This window comes from Schistocerca americana, chromosome 5 (assembly GCF_021461395.2).
Source record: "Schistocerca americana isolate TAMUIC-IGC-003095 chromosome 5, iqSchAmer2.1, whole genome shotgun sequence".
NCBI classification, from domain to species: Eukaryota; Metazoa; Arthropoda; class Insecta; order Orthoptera; family Acrididae; genus Schistocerca; species Schistocerca americana.
In genome coordinates this window covers 369,259,878-369,277,810 of record NC_060123.1, presented here as the reverse complement: position 1 = coordinate 369,277,810, position 17,933 = coordinate 369,259,878, and the positions used below count along the sequence as shown (strand labels likewise).

The 17,933-nt window shown below is 43.9% G+C and overlaps 1 protein-coding gene across 2 annotated transcripts in view; it reads left to right on the top strand.

Annotated features, from left to right (window-relative positions):
• Positions 1–16,987, top strand: part of LOC124615849 — a 446,573-nt gene extending 429,586 nt beyond the window's left edge. For both annotated transcript variants that reach the window (XM_047144004.1, XM_047144003.1), the window contains one exon: positions 16,614–16,987. In XM_047144004.1, coding sequence (XP_046999960.1) covers positions 16,614–16,704 — 91 coding nt within the window. In that variant the 3' untranslated portion in view covers positions 16,705–16,987. The remainder of the gene's footprint in view (positions 1–16,613) is intronic.
• The last annotated feature ends 946 nt before the right edge of the window (positions 16,988–17,933 follow it).

Genomic DNA, 17,933 nt, shown 5'->3' with positions numbered 1-17,933 from the left:
GCTCCCCAAATAGCAAAACTCCTTTACTACTTTAAGTGTCTCATTTCCTAATCTAATTCCCTCATCATCACCCGACTTAATTCGACTACATTCCATTATCCTCGTTTTGCTTTTGCTGATGTTCATCTTATATCCTCCTTTCAAGACGCTATCCATTCCATTCAACTACTCTTGCAAGTCCTCTGCTGTCTCTGACAGAATTACAATGTCATCGGCGAACCTTAAAGTTTTTATTTCTTCTCCATGGATTTTAATACCTACTCCGAATTTTTCTTTTGTTTCCTTTACTGCTTGCTCAATATACAGATTGAATAACATCGGGGAGAGGCTACAACCCTGTCTTACTCCCTTCCCAACAACTGCTTCCCTTTCATGTCCCTCGACTCTTATAACTGCCATCTGGTTTCTGTACAAATTGTAAATAGCCTTTCGCTCCTTGTATTTTACCCCTGCCACCTTTAGAATTTGAAAGAGAGTATTCCAGTCAACATTGTCAAAAGCTTTCTCTAAGTCTACAAATGCTAGAAACGTAGGTTTGCCTTTTCTTAATCTTTCTTCTAAGATAAGTCGTAAGGTCAGTATTGCCTCACGTGTTCCAGTACTTCTATGGAATCCAAACTGATCTTCCCCAAGGTCGGCTTCTACCAGTTTTTCCATTCGTCTGTAAAGAATTCGTGTTAGTATTTTGCAGCTGTGGCTTATTAAACTGATTGTTCGGTAATTTTCGCATCTGTCAACACCTGCTTTCTTTGGGATTGGAATTATTATATTCTTCTTGAAGTCTGAGGGTATTTCGCCTGTCTCATACATCTTGCTCTCCAGATGGTAGAGTTTTGTCAGGACTGGCTCTCCCAAGGCCGTCAGTAGTTCCAATGGAATGTTGTCTACTCCGGGGGCCTTGTTTCGACTCAGGTCTTTCAGTGCTCTGTCAAACTCTTCACGCAGTATCGTATCTCCCATTTCATCTTCATCTACATCCTCTTCCATTTCCATAATATTGTCCTCAAGTACATCGCCGTTGTATATACCCTCTATATACTCCTTCCACCTTTCTGCTTTCCCTTCTTTGCTTAGAACTGGGTTTCCATATGAGTTCTTGATGTTCATACAAGTGGTTCTCTTATCTCCAAAGGTCTCTGTAATTTTGCTGTAGGCAGTATCTATCTTACCCCTAGTGAGATAAGCCTCTACATCATTACATTTGTCCTCTAGCCATCCCTGCTTAGCCATTTTGCACTTCCTGTCGATCTCATTTTTGAGACGTTTGTATTCCTTTTTGCCTGCTTCATTTACTGCATTTTTATATTTTCTCCTTTCATCAATTTAATTCAATATTTCTTCTGTTACCCAAGGATTTCTACTAGCCCTCGTCTTTTTACCTACTTGATCCTCTGCTGCCTTCACTACTTCATCCCTCAAAGCTACCCATTCTTCTTCTACTGTATTTCTTTCCCCCATTCCTGTCAATTGTTCCCTTATGCTCTCCCTGAAACTCTCTACAACCTCTGGTTTAGTCAGTTTATCCAGGTCCCATCTCCTTAAATTCCCACCTTTTTACAGTTTCTTCAGTTTTAATCTACAGGTCATAACCAATAGATTGTGGTCAGAGTCCACATCTGCCCCTGAAAATGTCTTACAATTTAAAACCTGGTTCCTAAATCTCTGTCTTGACATTATATAATCTATCTGATACCTTTTAGTATCTCCAGGGTTCTTCCATGTATACAACCTTCTTTCATGATTCTTAAACCAAGTGTTAGCTATGATTAAGGTGTGCTCTGTGCAAAATTCTACCAGGCGGCTTCCTCTTTCATTTCTTAGCCCCAATCCATATTCACCTACTACGTTTCCTTCTCTCCCTTTTCCTACTACCGAATTCCAGTCACCCATGACTATTAAATTTTCGTCACCCTTCACTATCTGAATAATTTCTTTTATTTCATCATACATTTCTTCAATTTCTTCGTCATCTGCAGAGCTAGTTGGCTTATAAACTTGTACTACTGTAGTAGGTGTGGGCTTCGCATCTATCTTGGCCACAATAATGCGTTCACTATGCTGTTTGTAGTAGCTTACCCGCATTCCTATTTTCCTATTCATTATTAAACCTACTCCTGCATTACTCCTATTTGATTTTGTGTTTATAACCCTGTAGTCACCTGACCAGAAGTCTTGTTGCTCCTGCCACCGAACTTCTCTAATTCCCACTATATCTAACTTTAACCTATCCATTTCCCTTTTTAAATTTTCTAACCTACCTGCCCGATTAAGTGATCTGACATTCCACGCTCCGATCCGTAGATCGTCAGTTTTCTTTCTCCTGATAACGACATCCTCTTGAGTAGTCCCCGCCCGGAGATCCGAATGGGGGACTATTTTACCTCCAGAATATTTTACCCAAGAGGACGCCATGATCATTTATCCATACAGTAAAGCTGCATGCCCTCGGGAAAAATTACGGCTGTAGTTTCCCCTTGCTTTCAGCCGTTCGCAGTACCAGCACAGCAAGGCCGTTTTGGTTATTGTTACAAGGCCAGATCAGTCAATCATCCAGACTGTTGCCCTTGCAACTACTGAAAAGGCTGCTGCCCCTTTTCAGGAACCACACGTTTGTCTGGCCTCTCAACAGATACCCCTCCATTGTGGTTGCACCTACGGTACGGCTATCTGTATCGCTGAGGCACGCAAGCCTCCCCGCCAACGGCAAGGTCCATGGTGAATGGGGGGGTTTGAACTCATTTTGTTGTCTAAATCATTAGTGAAGGAGGACTAAATAATTTGGAGCAAAATTTGTAAAGAAATCAGCCTTGATCTCGTTGAAGGAACCATCCTGACATTCATTTGAAGTAACTAAGGGTATCCGTAGCAAATCAAAATCTGGATGGTCAGGTGGGACTTTTAAATCCACATTTCCGGAATGCTGACTAAGCGTCTTTAAGTACTGATCCACCTCACACGCGATTGCTTTCAGAGGTGGCACAAGTTTGAAACGAATTCGGAGCTCTTTTTATGCCATTTGTAGTTGAGCATCACATGTTAGTCCAGACGCGATTCTCTATGATCACAACAAATTCTACAGTTATTTGGTTATCACTGAATTACACGTGTCGAGTTTTGGCCCATGTGTGTTACTTCACTATACCTTGACTAGTCGGATATGCTACAGTTATATCAAGGCTCTTTTTGCCTCTGGTGGATTTTTATCCCTTTGCTTCATGCGTAGCAATTTTTTTGTAAAAGTACATTAAAACTACCAAGTAAGTTGAAGTTTAACATTATTCATAAATAAACCATCTTCTGACTTAAAATAACGTCTTCTCTATGTTTATTTAAGATGGTACTGGAAGTAATGAAAACGATAAACTTACTTTACAAATATATTAAAATCATTCTCTAGTAAAATAATTTTCTTCTAAGCGTAACATCGCTCGTCCATCTTCATTGATCACCTGGCTTTAATGATCAGGTGCCTAAAGGTTTGAGCCTCTGTTAATCTCTCAACGTAGAGATGAAAACAAATATGATAAATATCCGCAAGGTGCTTTTGCAGTGGTCAGCCTACTCCGGCTGGCTGGCAACGACAGAGTTAGGGAGAGAAAAACCTGGCTCTTCTTTTCCATCTGTAGGTATCTTCAGGTGTGTTCAAACTAATTATTAGATTTCCGAAAGTTTAGCTCTAGCGCGAATTCAGCAGTAAAATGAGGTCAGAGGAGATATTATTTGACCTCTGAAGTGAAGAGGATAAAAAGTCTTCATACCGATTACTACAGTTCGTTGTTTGAGTATTGGAAGGGCTTACTCCGCAAAAATGGTAGTCGTCAGAGAGTTTTGGCACCATTTCCTGTTATATTTACGTTCCTTATGCACTGCCGCTGCGCCGTGAGATATACGAGGGGCGTTCAGAAAGTAAGCTCCGATCGGTCGCGAAATGGAAACGACTATGAAAATCCGATAAAGCTTTGCACAGATGTGTTGGGTAGTGTCTCTAGTATAACCCCAGTTAGCATCACGTCGCTCTTCTCATTTCTGAGTTCGCAGTGAGTGCGTAAAGATGTCTAGAAAATAGTGTCTGCCGCCAAGTACGAGGGCCTGGTGAGAAACTTCGCCTGAAGCTATGCAGCTAACATTACATAACTGTCGTGCTGTTTCGTCTTCACGACAATTCTCAGCCGCATTCTGCAGGGGCAATGAAGATGCTCCTGCATCGTTTTCAAATGGAAATGTTAGATTACCCACAATACAGTCCGCAATTGTCTCCCCCTGAGTTTCATCTCTGGTCACATGAACCGCTGTCTTTGAAGACAACATTTTGACACAGACAACGAGGTGTAGGCCAGCGTGGAAAATTGGCGGAAAGCACTGGCGGCTGCCTTCTATGATGAGGCTATTGAAAAGTTGGTACAACGCTATGACAAAAGTCTAAGTCAGAACGGCGACTACGTAGAGAAGTAGCTGAAAGGTGTAGCTAGTTGTTACAAGTAAAACATTTCTGATGTTCACTGTGGTTTCAATTTGGCAATCAATTGGAGCTTACTTTCTGAACAGGCCTCGTATTATACAGTTCTTTGCTAAGAAGATTAGTGTGGTGCAACTTGACCGAAAAACCAATTGCAACTGCTGTTTGTTGGTTTGGGTGCATTGTGTGGACCTGTTTGGTTTTGTGCGTTATGTCTGGCGTTGCTTCGGAAATGCAAACTGCTTCTTCGTCCAGCTTCGAATTTCGCTTTGATTTCTGTGGATGAACGCATGTGTAAGAGTACCTACCAAGTGTCATTACATACAATGCGACGTTGATCGAAACTTCATTTTGTACTGCTTTTCTCCTGCTGTTATCGTTTCGTTTACAATCTCATACCGTAATGAGCTTATTCTGGTTGCTGGTATCGTTATGTCGATATTTTTCCAGATTTTTGTCTAGTTATTGTGCGGATTTTTATGGTCTATAGGTTTCTGTTCGTGAGCCGTAGTAAGTGCCTAGCTAAGTTTGACCTTAATGAAGATGCATTATCTGGGTTAACTTGCTTGAATATAGCTCAGCTCTAAATACAATTTTCTTACACAGATTACTTCAAGATTTACTTGTGCTATGATTGTCGGCACATCCTGGCCTCGAGATTATAAACAAGTAACAAGTTTTTCGGTATCGTATTTTGGTTACGTTTTGGTATTCTAAGCCGAAACAAGGCCCCGGGAGTAGACAACATTTCATTAGAACTACTGATAGCCTTGGGAGAGCCAGCCCTGACAAAACTCTACCATCTGGTGAGCAAGTGTTCGAGACAGGCGAAATACCCTCAGACTTCAAGAAGAATATAATAATTCCAGTCCCAGTGTGAAAATTACCGAACTATCCGTTTAATAAGTCACGGCTGTAAAATACTAACACTAATTCTTTACAGACGAATGGAAAAACTGGTAGAAGCCGACCTCGGGGAAGATCAGTTTGCATTCCGTAGAAATGTTGGAACACGTGAGGCAATACTGACCCTACGACTTATCTTAGAAAATAGAATAAGGAAAGGCATTTGTAGACTTAGAGAAATATTTTTACAATGTTGACTGGAATACTCTCTTTCAAATTCTGAAGGTGTCAGGGGTAAAATACAGGGAGCGAAAGGCTATTTACAATTTGTACAGAAACCAGATGGCAATTATAAGAGTCGAGGGGCATGAAAAGGGAGCAGAGGTTGGGAAGTGAGTGAGACAGGTTTGTAGCCTATCCCCGATGTTATTCAATCTGTATATTGAGCAAGCAGTAAATGAAACAAAAGAAAAATTCGGAGTAAGAATTAAAATCCATGGACAAGAAATAAGAACTTCGAGGTTCGCCGATGACACTTTCATTTTGTCAGAGACAGCAAAGGACCTGGAGGAGCAGTTGAACGGAATGGGCAGTGTCTTGAAAGGAGGATATAAGATGAACATTAACAAAAGCTAAACGAGTATAATGGAATGTAGTTGAATTAAATCGGGTGATGCTGAGGGTATTAGATTAGGAAATGAGACGCTTAAAGTAGTAAAGGGGTTTTGCTATTTGGGGAGCTAAATAACTGATGATGGTCGTAGAGAGGATATAAAATGTAGACTGGCAATGGCAAGGAAAGCGTTTCTGACGAAGAGAAATTTTTTAACATCAAGTATAGATTTAAGTGTCAGGAAGTCGTTTGTGAAAGTATTTGTATGGTGTGTGGCCATGTTTGGAAGTGAAACGTGCACGATAAATAGTTTGGACAAAAAGATAATAGAAGATTTTGAAATGTGGTGCTATAGAAGAATGCTGAAGATTAGATTGGTAGATCACATAACTAGTGAGGAGGTATTGAATAGAACTACGGAGAGGAGAAATTTGTGGCACACCTTGATTAGAAGAAGGGATCGGTTGGTAGGACATGTTCTGAGGCATCAAGGGATCACCAATTTAGTATTGGAGGGCAGCGTGGGAGGTAAAAATCGTAGAGGGAGACCAAGAGAAGAATACACTAAGCAGATTCAGAAGGATGTAGGTTGCAGTAGGTACTGGGAGATGAAAAAGCTTGCATAGGATAGAGTATCATGGAGAGCTGTATCAAACCAGTCTCTGGACTGAAGACTACAACAACAACAATGTTCTTCCGATCAACAGTGCACTTCAGTATACGTCCTTCAGCCCTGTTGCACTTTGTCGATGTAGTAACTCCATTATTTTGAAGAGTACTTTAAAAATATTCCCCCTCCATATGTGCCAACTGACACAAGACAACATCCGTTTTGCATTGCCACATGACGTTTTTTTTTTTAGAATATATACAAAGTGTAATGGATATAAGTGCAGATATTTCTATTGGTGACTGAGGACGGTCTACTGGACAACATGAAATCAGTATTTGCATTTGCAGACTAATAGTTACAGCTGTTACAACTCTTATGTTTTCTCGTTGGGTAATACCTGAAAGTACATGTGGCAAGAGAAAGGCATTAATGCTTATTTTATCCTGTGCATCAGGTCAGGTGTTGAAGTGTAGATGCGTGAAGCAAAAATATTAGTCTATACTGAGAGCCATAGTCCACTTAGTGGTACAGTTACGATCATGGAGAAAAAACATCAGGTCGTAAGGTTTGTGACGTTCCTACGCGAAGACTTTGACGCAGAGAAAAATAACTAACCCACTAATGTGTGTACAACTTAAGGTACCATACACTGGTATAAAAATATCTACACTTATCCCCGTAACAACCCATACAATCCTTAGCCGTTACCTGCGGTTGCATATCAGAAGTTTTGTTATGATGAGTGATGTTGAGTACGTAGCCTATTGTCAACGTGCAATAACTTCAGCTGCCCTTACATTTCTGCCTGTTTGGGTCAACATAGCTTGTGATTTGTGCAACATATTACCGCTATGTAGCACCAGAACATCATCGTTGCTGCACCACACTCAGTGAGGCACGCACCATCGACCGCCATCGTACAGCAGAGGCAGCCTTATGGACTATCATCAGTTTCAATGGGCTGAGAATTGAACTGGGATCCGTCTAGGCACTGGTCTGCTTCGCATCTACCATCATCAGGTACTACCAGCCACATATCGAGGACTGGGGTTCAACCCTGGAGGCCATCATTTCTGTACCCTGCCATTACTTGGACACACTCCGCTCACAGCGTCGCCATATCAGTCTGTAGCATCAGCACTTGACGCAGCTGTGGCGCTGGCTAGGAATGTTTACCATCCAATGTCGCTCTGCTCCCAGGGAGCACTGAAATGTGACGGACGTAAATGACTGTACGACAGTGCATCGCCGCCAAGAACCGTGAGTTAGACGCCCATACCCCACCTGCTGGGCATGGGAACAGAATCTCCGTTTTAGGCCGAACGTAATAAATAAATCAGGTGCTTCCAAGAGTGGATTTACCTTTGTCTATCCACTAGGGAGCCCGCACGGCTAGCCGGGTGGTCTAACGCACTGCTTCCCGAGCGCGAAGGCGTGCCGGTCCCCGGCACGAATGCGCCCGGAGTATTAGTGTCGAGGTCCGGTGTGCCGGCCAGCCTATGGATGGTTTTTAAGGCGGTTTTCCATCTGCATCGGCGAATGCGGGCTGGTTCCCCTTATTCCGCCTGAGTTACACTACGTCGGCGATTGCTGCGCAAACACTGTCTCCACGTACGCGTACACCATCATTACTCTATCACGCCAACGTTGGGGTTACACGCGTCTGGTATGAGACGTTAACGTGGGGTGGCTGGGGGCCGAATCGCACAATAACCCTGGGTTCGCTCTGGGGTGGTGGTGGGGTGAGTGGACTGCTTTAGCCTGTTGTGGGGTTGTGTACCACTGCGGGCTATGGCGGGGACGAAGCCTCTCCATCGTTTCTAGGCCCCCAGTTCAATACATACATACATCCACTAGGGAACCTGGAGCCGTTACAGTGTGCCACAGTGCAGTGTAGACGTCAGCATCTGGGGGCTGGAACTGTACCTGACTGTGTGGTAAGTTCATAGATAACCCCATCACGTCCTCCAGGTGCTGCCTGAAGGAACTGTATTCAGAACACTCTCCTAGAAAATGAGTCCACGCAAATAAGAAGAAACATGGGAGGGACCAGTTCCACGGTTTGCACCTTTTCCTAATCTCAATCCTTTGGATTTTATGAATGAGACACCTTAAACCATCGGTTTATGCAGCAGAAAACAGGATGCAGGAACACTTTGTGGACGTGTTATGGAATCGAGTATTTGAAAGGATGTGACAGTCCGTCATACTTGTAGTGCATCCTTGTGTCGAAGTAAGAGATTTTTCGCACTCTTGCTACAAAAGAGACACAACGCAAAAGTCAGATTTTCCGTTAATCAAGAAAAACGTTTTTGGCCGTAATGAAATATTATCAAAACAAACAAATTTGTCGGCACTGACGAGAATGGATATAACACAAGGATGAAATGGTGTTTTAGTTCCTTCTAGCATTAATCCCCCCAAAAAAATGGAAATGAGAGTTTGGCGTCATTGGCCGGGAGGCCCCTTACGGGGCGGGTCCGGCCGCCTTGGTGCAGGTCTTATTACATTCGACGCCATATTGGGCGATCTGCGCCCCGGATGGGGATGAAATGATGATGAAGAAAGAACTGCCGTTTGTTTAATTATGTCACTTTTAGTGTCTTCATCAGACATGTAGCTGCTGATTACTTAGAATTCTGATACTTTTGTAGAATAAAACATACACTTATATCAGTTTTCATGTTCAGTTTGTGCTTACTAATAATGTCTTATTTCTGATTCAGTCACACACTGTGTAGGGTCGATTTTGACTAATAGCTTTTTGGTGTCCATTGCTGCAAACACATTACATTTCTGGAAATTATATATATTTAACAAAACCTTTCACTAACTCGGAAGTATAAGTCAAATTAGCATTGCAAAGTCTGACCCTGCAATGATTGAATCATACTGAAAAGTTCAAATATTCAATAAATATGGGGAACGTATTTATAACAGGCAGTTTAACTGATACACCACATTACAGATCTCTCTAAAACTCGCAGTTTTTGGTCTGATTCATTGCACTGAAGTGTCGTGAAATGTGATGTCGCTGAACAAAACCGATACCTCTCTTCCAAGTTAAATGGCGTAATTACTGTGTGAAAAGGAATTTTCGGTGCTGAAATTAGCAAGCTTTTGAGAAACATGAAGGGAAAAATTCTTTTACACTACACTAAAGGTCTCTAAGAAATCAGTTTGAGAGCGATTTGTTATGAAAAGATGGAGGATAATGTGACGACAGCGACTGAAACTGTTACCATTGTTACCATGATGGAATATTTTGAAAGTAGAGTATTTTCTTTTGATGTTACATCTAGAGGGAATTAGGCGGGAAATCCACTGCTATTCTCGATTATAAGGAAATCTCATCCTTGAGAAAAAAGTTAGATTTCAGTGTTGAGTTACTATCAGTTGCCAATAACCAATAACGACACTGAAGGAAAAATAATGAATGTAGAGTAATAAAATTTTCGGAATACATTTGTTTAGATAAGATATTCAAGTGATTAACACTGTATGGCGATATTAGCCATTGCACATGTGAAATTGTGGTACATTAATAACCGGCGTAAACGTCAGAATGTTCACAATACAAGCATGCAAACGTGCATGCATTGTGTTGTACTGGTTTCGATTGTTAGTCTGTGGGTTGGAGTTCCATGCCTGTTGCAAATTGGTCAGTTAATGCTGTTTGTTCATGACATAGGATTGTCGTCCAAAGATGTCCCATATATGCTCAATTGCTCAACTGGAGACAGGTCTGGTGATGGAACAGGCCAAGGCAAAATATCGACACTCGATGGAGCATGTTGGATACAACAGCGTTATGTGGGCGAGCGTTATCCTGTTGGAAAACTCTCGCTGGAGTGCTGTTCATGAATGGTAGCACAATAGGTTGACTCACCAAACTGACGTATAAATCTGCATTGAGTGCTGCTGTTCTCATACAAAATCACAACCCAGACTCTAGCTCCAGGTGTATGTCCAGGGTGTCTAGCACACAAACAGCTTGTTTTCAGGCCCCCAACTGGCCTCCTTCTAACCAACAAAGGGCCATCGCTTTCAGTGAGGCAGAACCAGCTGCCATCAGGCAACGCAGCAGCGTCCAATGAGCTCTCGCTTGGCACTACTGAAGTCGCAAACGGCGATGGTTGGGTCAATGTAATGCACGCTACAGGGCTCCGTTTCCGTGATGTCCTCGAAATAACCAATTTATGACAGTTCTTTGTGTCACTGAGGTGCCAACTACTCCTCAGATTGCTGTTACAGACGCAGAACGATGTGCCAGAGCCATACGCCGAACACGATGGCCTTTTCGGTAGTACCACGTGGCCAACCGGAGCACGGTCTTATTGCGACCGTACAGTCTTGTGACCACTGCTCCCAGTGGCTACGTTCCTGCCAGTCTCTCTGGAATCTCACAGAAGGAACGTCCACCTTCTCTTAGTTCTATTACACGACCTGGATCACAATCGGTGAGAGGTTCGTAATGCCGCCTTTGTCGCCTTAAAAGCACTCTTGAATAACATCAGCTGACCACGTCCAGTCTGAAAGGTACTAACGCTCACGACTGTTACAGCCTGTATTTAAAGCATACCTGATTTGCAACCTCGTAGTGGCGCTACTAGCGCCAGGCTTATGCGCCTGGAGCGAAATGGGAATAGACATCATCTTTCAGATGCAGAAACACACCTACCAACTTTAGATTACGTCGCATAGCTCCTTCTTGGTGGTCCGATTTCTTTTCCGTCAGTGTACACTGGAAAGTCTAAAACGCCAATTTTTGCGAATTTCACAAAACCCGCCATTCTCTCGTTATGTCTCTAAAAATCACCATTTCGCGTTATTTTTCGGTTTACTGTTTACACGAAAATTACTGTCCTTAGCAATAGATGGCATACGAGTACAGCAAGCTTATGTAGAACCATTTGTAGTGGAATCTCATAATTATTTAGCAATTAATTAACATGATCTGGCTCATCTGCCTCCATCCCCCTCCCCCCCCCCCCCCCCCCCGCCACTCCCAGTTCCCCGTCCCCCATTTCCTGGGTACGGTCTTGTTATTGTGCATACAGTTCTTCTAATTTTTCTTTTCGACGTTTTTAAAATTCCATGCAGCATTACACAATTAGAGAAAAGAAACGGTGAACGAAAAAACGTGAACGGATCACTAAAAACTTTCCCAAAAATGAACGAGTTTGTCCATCTTAGTAACGAATGCTGAAGTTTTCCTACAGCTGTACTTCGTCTTAGATTGTTGTTGTGGTCTCATGTTCAAAGACTGGCTTGGTGCAGCTCTCTATCCTGGTTCATCCTGTGCCAGCCGCTTCATCTTTGCATAACTGCTGCACAGCAACATAAGCTTGGGTGACAAACGTCATGGGATACCTCCTAATACTGTGTTGGACCTCCTTTTGCTCGGCGTAGTGCAGCAACTCGAGGTGGCATGGCGTCCACACATCTTCGGAAAAACACTGGGCCATGCTGCCTCTACAGATTTCCATACTTGCGAAAATATTGGCGATGCATCATTTTATGCACGAACTGATCTCTCGATTACGTCCCTTAAATGTTCGCTGGGATTCATATCTGGCGATCTGGGTCTCCAAATCATTCGCTCGAACTAACCAGAATGTTATTCAAACCAATCGCCAACAATTGCGGCCCAGTGACATGGCGCATTGTCATCCAGAAAAATTCCGTAATTGTTTGGGGACATGAAGCTGATGAGTGGCTGCAAATGGTCTCCATGGGACCGAGCACAACCATTTGCAGTCAATAATCAGTTCAGTTGGACGAGAGGATCCAGTCCATTCGATATAGACACAGCTCACTTGATTATGGTGCCACCAACAGCTTGCGCAGTGCCTTGTTGACAACTTGGGTTCATGCCTTCGTGGTGTCTGCACCATACTCTAACCCTACTATCAGCTCTTACCAACTGAAAACGGGGCTCATCTGACCAGGCGACGGTATTCCAGTCATCTAGGGTCCAAACGATATGGTCACGAGCCTAGGAGAGGCGCTACAAGTGGTGTGGAGCTATTAGCAACGGCACTCGGGTCAGTCGTCTGCTGCCATAGCCCATTAACGCCAAATTTCGCCGCACTGTCCTACCAGATACGCTCGTCGTACGTCCCACATTGATTTCTGAGGTTACTCCACTCAGTATCGCTTGTCTGTCTACACTGACAACTATAGTAGACGTTGCTGCTCTCTCTCTTTAAGTCAAGGCCATCGGACGCTGCATTCGGCCGGCCGCTGTGGCCGAGCGGTTCTAGGCACTTCATTCCAGATCCGCGCTGTGCTACGGTCGCAGTTTCGAATCCTGCCTCGAGCATGGATGTGTGTGATGTCCTTAAGTTAATTAGGTTTAAGTAGTTCTAAGTTTTGGGGACTGATGACGTCAGATGTTAAGTCCCATAGTGCTTAGGTCCATTTGAACCATTTTGAACACTGCATTCTCCGTGGTGACGGGAATGCCTGAGATTTTGTATTCTCGGAACACTCTTCACACTGTGGATCTCGGAATACTGAATTCCCTAACGATTTCCGAAATGGAACGTCCAAGTACCATTCCTCGTTGAAAGCCTGTTGATTTCCGTGATGCATCCATGAGCACTTCGGACACCTTTTCACATGAATCACCTGAGTACAAATGACAGCCCCATCGGTGCACTACTCTTTTATACATTGTGTATGGGATACTACCGCCATCTCTATATGTGCGTAGCTTACTGTGCTGACGTCGCGGTGCCCGTCTACAGTTTTTATGTCCCCCCACCCCTCCCTCCGCCCTCCTCGCCTTACACAGTCTTCGTTTCGTTACCTAACTGTCAATTTCTTGACTCCTCAGGGTGTACCCTGTCAACATATCTCTCCTCCTAATCAAGTTGCTCCATAAATTTCTTCATTCACCTTCCTCATTTGTTATTCGATTACCCATTTAGTCTTCCGCATTCTTCTATAGCACCACATTTCGAAAGCGTCTGTCTCTTCTTGTCTGAAATGCCTTTCGTCTATGTTTCACTTCCGTACAGGTCTGCGCTCCAGACAAATACCTTCAGAAAAGACTACCTAACACTTAAATTTTATGTTAAATATTTCTGAAACGCTATACTTTCCGTTGCTACTGACAAATTGCATTTTATTTCCTCCATACTTTGGCTAACGTCAGTTGTTCCGCTGCCCAGTCTGCTACTTTCAGTGTCGCATCTCTTAGTCTAATTCCCTTAGCATCGTCTGATTTAATTCGACTACATTCCTTTACCCTGAATTTGCTTTTGTTGACTTATCATAAACGCTTCTTTCAAGACACTGTTCATTCCGTTCAACTGCTCTTGCAAACCCTTTGTTGTCTGACGTAATTTCTGTGTCATTGGCAAACATGTAGATTTTATTTGTTCTCTCTGATCTTTAATTCCTTTTCCAGATTTTTCTCTTTCGTCTTTTACTGCTTCCTCACTGTACAGATTGAATAACATCTGCGATAGGCTACAACTCTGTGTCACTCCCTTCTCAACCACTGCTTCCCTTTCATGCCCCTGAACTGTCAACTACTGTCTGGTGTCTGTACAAGTTATCACACATTTGTTGATTTTCATCTTACACAATAGTGAAAATAACTGTAAAGGCATGGATGTTTGTGGGAAAATTAACATTGTCGGTTGGAGTAGTTGTGCACAATGTATATACAATAGTATGAAATCCATTCCACCGACAAATGCAGTCAAATGGTATCGCATTTGATTCCACTAGTAGCCGGTCGGGCTGGCCGTGCGGTTCTAGGCGCTGCAGTCCGGAACCGCGCGACCGCTACGGTCGCAGGTTCGAATGCTGCTTCGGGCATGGATGTGTGTGATGTCCTTAGGTTAGTTAGGTTTAAGTAGTTCTAAGTTCTAGGGGACTGATGACCTAAGATGTTAAGTCCCATAGTGCTCAGAGCCATTTGAACCATTTGATTCCACTAGTACAGTATGTAACAAGACATCAACGATTCAGGTGGTAGGCGTTGGAACTCGGAATGAAGACAATCGGCTGTGTGCGGTGTTACTGTGTGCGTAAGTGCCCTTACTGCAGACAGTGGTAGTGAATTTTGTGTACCTAAACCACAATTGTGGAAATGCCACGCAGAAAACAGTTATGATGTGATGAAAAAACAAAAATCGGTACATACATGGAAATGCTTCACTCTATTCGTCAAATTGCGAAGAGATTGAACTATGATAATTTTGTTAGATTTGGCGCACCACGCGGAAAGAACGAAAAATACGAGCAAAGTAGAAAGTTATGAGGCATAGGAAGGGTTGCTTTTGCAAAAAGCAAGAGCTACAAGCAGTTATTCTTGACAACTTGTTGCTGAGATATAGTTGCCAGTAAATATCAGATATGTGCGACAAATTTTGTCACATAACAAATATCTTGCATTCACGAAACGACTGAAAAAACCTGCATTAACACCCACACATCAACAGGTTAGACTGGAGTTTGCTGAAAAACATGTATCAAGGGGACGAACCTCTAATGTTTTAACAAGATAATGGATCTGTGTATGGTTCTGCTAGAATCAAAAATATCGGTGTCTTTCCCTGGCCTGTACTTAGTCCAGATTTGAACCATGTAGGAAACCTTTGTGGAATACTTGCAAGCCATGATTATATCAATGGAAGGATATTTGAGGCCGCATGTGAGCAGAAAAGAGCGATACGAGAAGACTGGGCGGAACTGCATTTCAAGAACTACACAGAAGCGACAAAGAAACTGGCATAGGCATGCGTAATCGAATGCAGAGATATGTAAACAGGCAGAATACGGCGCTCCGGTCGGCAACGCTTATAAAAGAAAAAATGTATCTGACGCAGTTGTTATATTGGTTACTGCTGCTACAATTGCAGGTTATCAAGATTTAAGTGAGTTTGAACATTGTATTATAGTCGGCGCACGAGTGATGGGACACAGCATCTCCGAGGTATCGAAGTGGGAATTTTCTCATACGACCATTTCACGAGTGTACCTTCAATTTCAAGAATCCGACAAAAAATCAAATCCTCGACATCGCTGCGGCCGGAAAAAATTCTGTAAGAACGGGACCAACGACGACTGAAGAGAATCTTTCAACGCGACCGTAGTGCAGCTCTTTTGCATATTACTGCAGATTTCAGTGCTTGGCAATCAAAAAGTGTCGGCTTGAGAACCATTCAACGAAACATCATAGATTTGGGCTTTCGGAGCCGAAGATCGAGAAGTGTACCCTTGATGACACGACACAAACCTTTACGCCCTTCCTGGGTCCTTCAACTCCGACATTGGACTGATGATGATTGGAAACATGTTGCCTGGTCGGACGAGTCTCTTTCAAGTTGGATCGAGCGGATGGACGTGTATGGGTATGGAGACAGCCTCATTAATCCATGGACCCTGCTTGTCAACAGGGGACTGCTCAAGGTAGTGGAGGCTCTGTGATAGTGTGGAGCATGTGCAGTTGGTGCGATATGGGACCCCTCATACGTCTAGATACGACTCTGACAGGTGAGACGTACGTAAGCATCTTCTCTGGTCACCTGAATTTATTCATGTCCATTGTGCATTCAGACGGCAATTCCAGCACGACAATACGACACCCCACATGTCCAGATGCTACAGGATGGCTCCAGGAACACTCCTCTGAGTTTAAACACGTCCGCTAGGCACCAAACTTCCCAGACATGAACATTATTGGGAATATCTGGGATGCCGTGCAACGTTCTATTCTGAAAAGACCTCAGCCCCCTCGTTTATGGACAGCCCTGAAGGATTCATGGTGTCAGTTCCCTCCAGCACTACTTCAGAAATTAGTCGAGTCCATGCCAAGATGCGTTGCGTCACTTCTGCGTGCTCGCATGGTCCCTACACGATTTTTGGCAGGTGTAACAGTTTCCTTGGCTCTTCCGTGTATTATTTTCGTGAACCCTGCCTTCATACTGATTTACACTCCAGTAATATATTTTTCAGAACACTATCCATTCTTTTCAGTTGCTCTTCCAAGCCGTTAGCCGTCTCTGAGAAGACCACAGTGTCGCCGGCAAACAGCAGAGATGAGCGTGTGCGTTGACGTTTTGCAGGAAACTGCCGAGCGGCGGCGACGAGGAGCTGGGCGCCATCTGCCAGCCACAGGACACCGCCAGCGTCAGCGACCGCGCCATCTGCGTGTGACCGCCGGCAGCCTCTGCCTGCTCTACCGGTAGCCCGCTCTACTCTTCTGCCACGGCGCGGACTGCAGAGGCCGCGACAGCCGACACCTGAGCATGAGGAGCGCGCCAGACCAGCGCGGCCGCCGCCACTACCCAGCTGTCATCTCGGGAGGACCGTCCTCATCTTCGCTATCAGGTCCCGCGCCAGTAGTCGCTCTACGGTGCGGGCCTGCCCATTCAATTAGTCTTATGCACAAAACTAAGACTTTGTACTTATGTCAATAAACTTCTAGTTTTCACTGTTACTTTCTCTCTTTACTACCACTGGTTTCAAGCATACGTCCTCTTCCTTTGACAATGGGCATACACAGAGCTTTCTGCCCAGCTAGCTATGCTACACAAATTAGTTCATTTCGTTTTACACCACAAATCCAGTTGCTGGAATTGTGCTTCCGCTTCCTTTATTTGTGTAATAACAACCCTATTTACAAGTTCGGTACAGGTCGAGAGTTCGCCGGACGACACATACGAGGTGCGATCAAGAAGTAAAGGGAATTTTTGTTTTTCTTAAAGAATCTTTATTTATTCATCAACATCACCTTTTCTCGCTTCAAAGTAATTTTTTTCCTTTATTATTATTTTAATACCTGAACAATCATGTAGGCTGTCAGCGGCATGCTACACCGCTCTTCAGCCATAGTGTTGACAATAACAGTACACAGAATGGAGAATTAGAATGAACATAGTGACGGGCAAAAAGTAGTGGTCACCGATACACAAAAAACACGGAGCCGTTCACACTCGCCGGCCGAAGTGGCCGTGCGGTTTAAGGCGCTGCAGTCTGGAACCGCAAGACCGCTACGGTCGCAAGTTCGAATCCTGCCTCGGGCATGGATGTTTGTGATGTCCTTAGGTTAGTTAGGTTTAACTAGTTCTAAGTTCTAGGGGACTAATGACCTCAGCAGTTGAGACCCATAGTGCTCAGAGCCATTTTTTCGTTCACACTCGACGATAACGACACTGAAAACACGTTGACATGGCGCACATAACACTGATGAATCCGACGGCACAAGTGAACGTAGAAGCGTGACGGTGGACACTAACGACACAAAACGACGTCACACACACGAGACACTGATGGCGATGATCTCCGGCGAGCGAAAGTCCTCGTAGCGTGTGCGAGTCCGGGGCCCTGCCAAGAGGGGAAGAAGGGTGAGAGGGGTGGGGGTGGAGAGGGGAGAACAAAGATGC